Here is an 8372-nt window from a genome sequence, read left to right as displayed (position 1 = left end):
AGATTTTTTTTTTTAATGGGTGAAAGGAGTTTGAGAGACAATCAGGAAAATTCTTCTCCGTTTCCAAAGTTACGCACAGAACCCTGAGCCTCAACCCTATACATTTTTACGCGTAAAGGTTTCCTGAATGCAGTGGCAACGTGCTTTAGAATCTGTACCCCTTCTTAGGGTGGGGAAGAGCCCTATTAAAATCCGTGCAATTCTGAGGAAGGACGCACCGTTACTCGGAAGAAAGCCCCGGAAATTAATGGGAAATTCTTTTTTTAAAAAAACAATAACAACGTACTCATGATCTCCGGAAGCCTCGTGCAAATTTACTCAGAAGTAATTCCCAGTTATTTCTTATTGAGTTATATTCTCAAATAAAGTGACCATTTGGCTGCTACTTTGCTTCCGGGTAAATACACCAACAGTCAGGCTGGGCTGATGGGTTCTGCAGACAAGTCAACAGCTTTCCGGATCGCGATGCTTTCTCTCTTTTATTCATAACTTGTCCGAAGTACAGCATGTGGTTTTACAGTAATGATTAGTAAATTAATGTATTAACTCTTTATTTGTGTGTGCGTTGGGGGGAAGCATGGATCACGTGAAAAGCCCGGCAGTAGGCTTAAGTGGTTTGTGGATCTGAATTTTTGAAGCGATAATGCGTGACTACCCGCAGAACTAATGTGGGTTTCTTAAGGCGGACTGAAGCACTACGACATTTTTACTCATAATTAGTTCATAGATTGGGACATGCTGTTAAGTCAGGGGAAGAGAGGTATAGCCTTAATAGCTTGTATGACTGTGTGTATAAACTTATTTACGTCCATGGGTCTCCCACACACCCCAAAAGAGAATCCCAAACTCTGGATGCAGGAAGAACCCCCCACCCCCACCAACTTCGCCATGTAGATTTCTGCTGTTTAGGACACTGGAATAATTTTGGCACTCCGTTGCTCCACTAGAGAAATGTCCTAGGAACAAAACCCTGGACCTTTACGAGAAAAGAGCGGAAGCGCTGCTTGGGGAGGTGAGCATATAAACCGTGAAACAAAAGGAACTCCTTTAAAGCTTTGGTTCCTTTTACTTCCAAGAGCAACCCAACAATTACCCGGCTGGATCAGACCAAAAAAGTCCATCTGGCCTAACCAGATGTCCTGCAGCGCTCAGGGAGGGCGTCAAGGTAATGGCCATGCTTTCGTTTTCTGTCCCCGGCATTCAGAGGTGCACTGCTTGGCATGTGGAGGTTCTACAGCGCCGCGGAAGCAGCTCAGCCCCCATCGAGGGCGCCCGTCTTTCCCGGGGAAAGCCAAAAAGACGTTCGCCAGGGCGGTGTCTGCGTCCCTTCCTCGGCACGTGCGCAAAGCATTCCCTCTTGCTGCCAGAACCGTTGCTTCTCTTTGAGCTCAACCCTGTGCGTGGTCACCAGGAAGCAAGTCCCACAGTGCTCAGTGGGCAGCTTACTGTGTCCAGCGCAGTGTCCATGGGATGGAAGCTTTAAATAGGAGAGTGACTTATCCTATGCAATAACCGCAATGAATCTGCCCAAGGTGGTTTCGGACTTGGATAAATAATTTTGCGCTCCTTCTCCCGTAGAGATGCAGAGTGTTTACTGCTCTGGTCCAGTTTGGATAAAGGTGCGCGCGTGCGCGTGTGTCCCAATTACACACACATACAAACACAATGCGGTACTCCAGCCAAGTACGGCAGGATCTATAAGAAAGATCTCTTTCAAGATGCAATTTAAGAATCCGTAGATACAACGTTGCGCAAGAAATTTGGGTCCCTTTCTTCTCTTCTTTCTTTCCGCTCTCGTCGCACCCCCCACCCCGCCCCCAGCCCCACCACGACGCTTTATTTTTCCTGAATTAAGAAGGTGACATTATTCTTCTCTTCAAGTACTTCTGTTAATATTGAAAAACGTGCGTGTGCATCTCAAGCGGCCGCGCTCCGGCTCCGCCGCCATTTCAATATTAATGAAATTGTTTAATCTCCTAAATTCGTCGTGTTTAAGTTACGTTTTGGTGAGTTATTGACCAGCAACGAAAATGCAGTTAATGTGGTGTGTGTGTGTGTGTGTGTGTGTGTGTGTGAGTGTGAGTGTGTGTGTGTGAGAGAGAGAGAGAGAGAGAAGTTTATAATAAACGATCCACTCTCTTTTCTTTTCTTTCCTTTTCTTTTAAAAAAACTCAATGTCATTTAGAAATAAAATAAAAATAACACAGTGTGGTGTGGAGAGTGTTCCGGGGTCGAGTTCCTGATGTTCACTCCCAAAGAACTGCGTCTAGGCTTGGAGCCTTTAGGTGCGAGACAGAGGTGAAGGGACAGCCTGGAATTGTCACGTTGAACCCGCTCGGAGTCGTTTCGGTCCGGATCTTCCTTCTAGAATAGCGAACCAGCAGCTACGTGGTACCACCTTCAGGGTTTCCTAATTAGGTCTCATCTGCTGATCTCTCTGGCTCGCATCCTACAGGATGAGGTATTCCAAAAAGCTGCATTTATGACAGCAACCCTGACCCCGCCCATTTTTGCCTCGTCTTAAATTTGCGTGGATGCCGATGGAACTGTCAAGTGGCAAGGCGTTCCACCGGATCATTATGAGTTAGGGGAAAGACCTATACCTCCTTCGGCGTGTCTTAAACCTCTATTGCCTCCCATATGTTTTTTTTAATGTATATTTTGAAACCTGGGTCACCAAAGACAATTTTTAAGAATAATTTCAGCTGTTCGCTGCCACTTCGTTTGACCGTTTAATAAGTTTCCTGCCGGCCCCATCGGTCCTCTTTGCGCGCCTGTTTCCCCTGAGTTATAAAAACCAAAAAGGCCCTGTTCGTCTTCCAATGCTGAAGATATTACTGGCCTACTCTATAGGCTCGTTGCAGTGGCGTAGCGTGGGTTGTCAGCACCCGGGGCAAGGCAAGTAATTTGCGCCCCTAACCCGTGGAATTGCGCCCCCTAACCCGTGGATTTGCGCCCCCTAACCCGTGGATTTGCGCCCGGTGCGGCCGGGCCCCCCTGTACCCCCCACGCTACGCCACTGGCTCGTTGTAAGAATAAAATCTGCCCAAGAGTATTAAAAACTGTTTCTTAATTATACTGGGGGCATATTTCGTGAAGAGGAAAGGTTCTAGGTTTTGCTGGTAAGAGAGGTAACTCCGCACTCTCGTCATTTTACTTGCCCTTTTCCAGCCGGACGTTTGGTTCGCTTTTAATGAAATGTCTCGGAGAACTTTGGCGCTAAAGGAAGGTGGGCATGTAAGACGGCGACGACTGCGCCGTCCTCTGAAAGTCGGATGCCCCCAGATCCCAACCCCAGGGCATGTCGAGGTTCCACGCTGGGCGCTGCCTGAGTCCTTTCTCAAGCATCCTTTCCAAGCGTGGCGCGTTCGCCTTTTCCGAAGTCTGCAGCTACATTAGAGGGGAGGTTTTGGGGTGCGGTGGGTTTTTTGTTTTTGTTCTGCAATCTCTTCTTAGAATATCGCTTTCGCACGACTTTGAAACCCGTTGCTCTACGTGTTGAACTGCTCACCTGTCACTTTCGCCGCGCCGTATCAACAGTCACACAAGAGGTGTGTAAGTGATTTACACGGGAATACAGAAGTAGGTCACCACCTCAAGAGTGGAAAGTCTTTATTTAGATTTCAGCGATCCTTTTGATCCTCCCCCTCCCCCGGCGAGGACCAGAGCGTTGGAGGATGTCGTGGAGACGCTGGAGAGCTCCACAACTCGGTTGAGACGCAGTGTACATGTAGGTTGTCCTTTCACACGTTACTCAACTACGAAACCAGGTTTGCCACAAGCATTTAACGGAGTCGAGGCCAATCCCGAGTCTTAGAGGACTCACATGTATTCCCCACGCGTTACGATCCTGGTGTACACAATAAAGAAGGAACGTGCGAAAGGATCTAATCCTAATTACGCTTGTGGGAAGTTTCACGAGAATCCACGGCACTTACTTTACCTGGCGTGCCTACTGAATGTAATACATTTTTGATCGCGACAAAAATCTGCTGAAATCTAGATACTTCAGCTTAACCTGCTAACGGATCGCACGGAACAGGTGAAATAACGTCCCGATCCTAGTCCCAACAATACAATTGAGACTTTATGTACTAAGATCTATACTTACCTAGGAGTAAATCCCATTGAGTAGACATACACAGGATCGCGCTGTTAAATAGTTTGCTGTTATAGACGCGCTGTAAACATACCCGAGTGCCTTCTTTACACGTAAACAAGAAATGCCAGTTAGGTAAGGTAGACCAATTCAGCGGATCCGTTTTTCATAGGATCATAAGATTATTCATTCATGCGTGCATGCACATAACTCACGATCCAGCCACTTTTCAAGTTCCCTTAATTTCAGTGAAATGGCCTGAAATCTCATCCACTGCAACAAGTACTTTGATTAGGCAGGATCGTGCACATGCAATTCCCGAGCCTACCTGAAACCTCCTTAACTGTTTAGCAGGCACCAACATTAATTTGAAGAAGCAGCGGCAGCAGCGGCAGCAGAGAGAGGCGATCTCCTCTCTCTCTCCGCTCCTCATGCCTCCTTAGAGGGCAAATTGCCAGAAAGGAGGAAGAAAGCGGCCAGGGAGATCTTCGCTGCTTTTAAAAGTGATGTGTCTCTCACTGGGGATGAAAAGTTGGCCTTTCTTAGCGAGGAAGATTCCAAAAAAGAAAAAAAGAGAGAACCCCTCAAATAATAAAACAAAACACGGGAGGGATCCGAACACAGTTCTAAGTCTCTCTCTCCCCACTCTCCGGCCCGATTTCGGCAGCGTGCATGTGCTTAAGCTCTCCCTCCTCCCTGGCAATCCACGGGGGGGACGGGACTTCAAAGTGGCTTAACATGCGGCTGGACCGTCTCCCAAGCAAATAAATAAATCCGCCCTTAAATAAATAACTCATCCCCCGACCCAGAGCGTGATTTATTCCACCGCGGAAAGACAGGGCTGGAAAGCGACTGCGCTTCGAAAACAAACAGACCCAAACGCCGCCAAACTCCGAGCGCGCACCCAAGACAAGAGAGTTTCCCCTTTTCTTAAAAAGAGTCCTTAGAAACGCCAAGACAAGAGCTGGCTCGGATTTGGGCGAGAGAAAGGCCTTTCCAGCTGGGGGGGGGGAGGGGGGAGGGGAGCCCTCGCCGGGAACGGGGGGCGGGGTGGGGGGCGGCGCGGGACAGGACGGGGGGCCCAGCCTGAAGCTAGCTAACAATACAAATCAGGGAACAATGTCGAACAAGCAGAATAGGCCAGGCAAGCAATTGCCACGTCAAACATCCCTCCTCCGGCTTCCCCATCCGCCCCCCCCTTCTCTCCCCCTCCAGCCTCTCAGTTGCTTCATTTGTAAGTGTGAATTGCGGGCGAAGCGCCCCGCCAAGTCGCTGCGCCCAGAGACTCCGCATGCACACAACCCGGGCTGGCTGACTCGCACGGTTGCTCGCGCCCCCCTCTCCCCCACCCCTCTCTGCGTCTCCCTCGCACACATCCTTCGCGGGCTGCGGTCCTCACCCCTTTTCCATTCCGGCGGCTGCGCTTTGGCTTCCGATGGCACTGCTTCCCATTGGCCCAAGGTGTCCGTGTAAATAGGTGTCAATGGAACCAGATTATGCCTTTCCGCCAGCCCTCTTGCGCCTCTCTCCCCCCCCCCTCCTCCCCCCTCCTCCTCCTCCTCCTGGCTTCTCCTTCATCCTCCCTCCTCCCTCCCCTCCTTCCTCCTCCCAAGGCGATTGTCATATGATAGAGAAGAAGTGGCACGCTAATGAAGCGCCCCGACAGGGGTCTTTTCTGCTCCAGTCGCCGCATGCAACCAGCAGATGATTGGGAGGCAGGAGATGGAGGAAGCGGCGGCGGCGGCAGCAGCTACTTAGCTCGGGCTGCTGAGCCCGCCGAGGAGGAGCGCCTGGCCAGCCCTCGATCGGCTCGCCTCGATCTCTCCTCCGGGGCTGCCCACAACCGGACCAGCCCCGCTCCACGCCGGCTTGCGCGGGGACAGGACCTCCAGGTTTCCCCTCAGCCCCTCCGTGGGAGCCCAGGGAAGCAGCGAGCTGGTCCGGGGGACAGCAGCGGGCAGGCGTCGGTGAGGAGCGGGCCCCGGATGCGGACTCTCGGCTGGAGGCAGCGTTAAGGTGAGCCGGAGATGTTGGAGGGGGCGAGCGGAGGAGCTCTTGCTCCTCTCGGATGGCTCTTCAGCTGCGCGGGTCAGAGGCTCCGCCGAGGAGGAAGTTTGGAAACGGGGAGGGAAACTGGGAAGAAATGTCCCCCCCGCTCCCGCGTGGGTTGCTGTCCCGTTGCGTCCCTCGTACCTGACGGCAGGGGAGGGGGGTGAACTTTTATGAGTTGCGGACCGGATGGTGTGATGGTGTTTGTGAGTGAGGGAGTGAGGGAGGGAGAGATGGACTCTGGAGTGGAGTTTACGCTTTCATGGGGGCTGGGTGGGGGCGTATCGGAATAAATTTTTGTACTTTGAAACCATCACTATAATGGTCGGAGGAGGAGGGAGCCCGTCTCTCCAACAGTGGCGAGGAAGCAAGTCCCTTTGAACTCCTCAGCGTTTACTCACGAGTAACGGAGGTTTTTTTGTTTTTTTAAAAAAGAAAGGAGGATCGGTTTGTAAGAATTCCTACAGGGCAAGCACCGGGAAAGCGCCGTGAAACCGATTATTATCATCAACAATGATGTATTTATTTTGGTGGAAAATGAGGGATGGATCACTCCTAATGCCCCGAGCTACAGTTTCTGAGGAGGGGCGGTGGTTTTGGTCTGTCAGTATAACTTCTTGAGTTGGAGGTGAAGCCCCCCTCCCGTTCTCTTGTGTGCGTGGGGGGGGGACACTTTTCTCAGATATTACCCCAGCAGACCTGCCCACTCCTGCAGGCTCTCGCCGCGAAAAGCAAGGAGACAGAAGCCTAGAAAATCCCCGCTTTCACCTGTAAACTACTTTCTGCCCCACCCCGCTAGAGATATAGAGATCTATTTGCTTAACGCGAGCTCTCTTACCGCCCCTCTCCTCAATCACCCCCCCCCCGCCTCTGCAGATCTCTTCCGAGCCGCCGCCGCCGCCGCCGCCACCATGCCTCGGCCGGGCCGCAACACGTACAGTGACCAGAAGCCTCCTTACTCGTACATCTCGCTGACGGCCATGGCCATCCAGAGCTCCCCGGAGAAGATGCTGCCGCTGAGCGAGATCTACAAGTTCATCATGGACCGCTTCCCTTACTACCGGGAGAACACTCAGCGCTGGCAGAACTCGCTGCGCCACAACCTCTCCTTCAACGACTGCTTCATCAAGATCCCTCGACGGCCGGACCAGCCGGGCAAAGGCAGCTTCTGGGCGCTGCACCCCAGCTGCGGGGACATGTTCGAGAACGGCAGCTTCCTGCGGCGCCGCAAGCGCTTCAAGGTCCTCAAGTCCGACCCGCTGGCGCCCTCCAAACCGTCGGAAGCCGCCCAGTACCTCCAGCAGCAAGCCAAGCTGCGCCTCAGCGCCCTGGCCGCCGGCGGCTCCCACCTGCCCCAGATGCCGCCCTACAACCTGGGCGTCTCCCAGCCGTCGGGCTTCAAGCACCCCTTCGCCATCGAAAACATCATCGCCCGCGAGTACAAGATGCCTGGCGGGCTGGCCTTCTCCACCATGCAGCCCATGCCCGGCGCCTACCCGCTCCCCAACCAGCTGACGACGGTGGGCACCGGCTGGCCCCACGTGTACGGCTCCGGCATGCTCGAGACGGCGACCCCCATCTCCATGGCCAGCGGCGATTACAGCGCCGCCTACGGGGTCCCCCTCAAGCCGCTGTGCCACGGCGCCGGGCAGACTTTGCCGGCCATCCCGGTGCCCATTAAACCCACGCCGGCCGCCGCAGTGCCCGCCTTGCCCGCCTTGCCCGCGCCCATCCCCACCATCCTCTCGAACTCGCCGCCTTCGCTCAGTCCCACGTCCTCGCAGACGGCCACCAGCCAAAGCAGCCCCGCCACCCCCAGCGAGACCCTGACCAGCCCGCCCTCCGCCCTCCACGCTGTGGTCGCCGTCCACTGACACCCGGGCCTGAGGGAGGGAGGCTGGCGGAGTGGGGGAGACAGCAGGAAAGGAAAACCCCCAAGGCGGCGACGTTTTCCTTTATTTTGACCCTCCTCAAATTTCCTGGTCCACCCGCCTGCTATATTTATTCGTCGGAAGGGACTGAGCGGTGCGTGCTTTGGGTTCAAATGCCGCCCCCCCCCTGCAAAAAAGAAGAAGACTTTACCATCTCCCTCCCACTCCTGGGCACTCAAGAACTCGGTGCGTCTCAGCGCAATTGCAGGCCATGCTGGAGAAAGGCAAAACCAAACTTGTTTGTTCATTTCTGTCTCTCGTCCATCCTCCCCTCCCCCCACCCCACAGCCCGG

The 8372-nt window shown here is 53.4% G+C and overlaps 1 protein-coding gene across 2 annotated transcripts; it reads left to right on the top strand.

Annotated features, from left to right (window-relative positions):
* Window positions 1-1136: 1136 nt before the first annotated feature.
* On the top strand, window positions 1137-8078 carry FOXB1 (forkhead box B1). 2 transcript variants are annotated; one of them, XM_081887815.1, is made up of 2 exons: window positions 1137-1165; window positions 7025-8078. In XM_081887815.1, exon 2 carries the CDS (start codon window positions 7060-7062, stop codon window positions 8020-8022), a length of 963 nt encoding a protein of 320 aa, XP_081743941.1. In that variant the 5' UTR covers window positions 1137-1165; window positions 7025-7059; the 3' UTR covers window positions 8023-8078. The 2 variants fall into 2 exon arrangements, with proteins under 2 accessions (XP_081743941.1, XP_081743940.1); XM_081887814.1 differs by lacking the exon at window positions 1137-1165 and adding an exon at window positions 5505-6115.
* The last annotated feature ends 294 nt before the right edge of the window (window positions 8079-8372 follow it).

This window comes from Podarcis melisellensis (assembly GCF_964234715.1).
Source record: "Podarcis melisellensis genome assembly, chromosome: 14".
Lineage (NCBI taxonomy): Eukaryota > Metazoa > Chordata > Lepidosauria > Squamata > Lacertidae > Podarcis > Podarcis melisellensis.
This window is presented reverse-complemented; position numbering and strand designations above follow the sequence as displayed.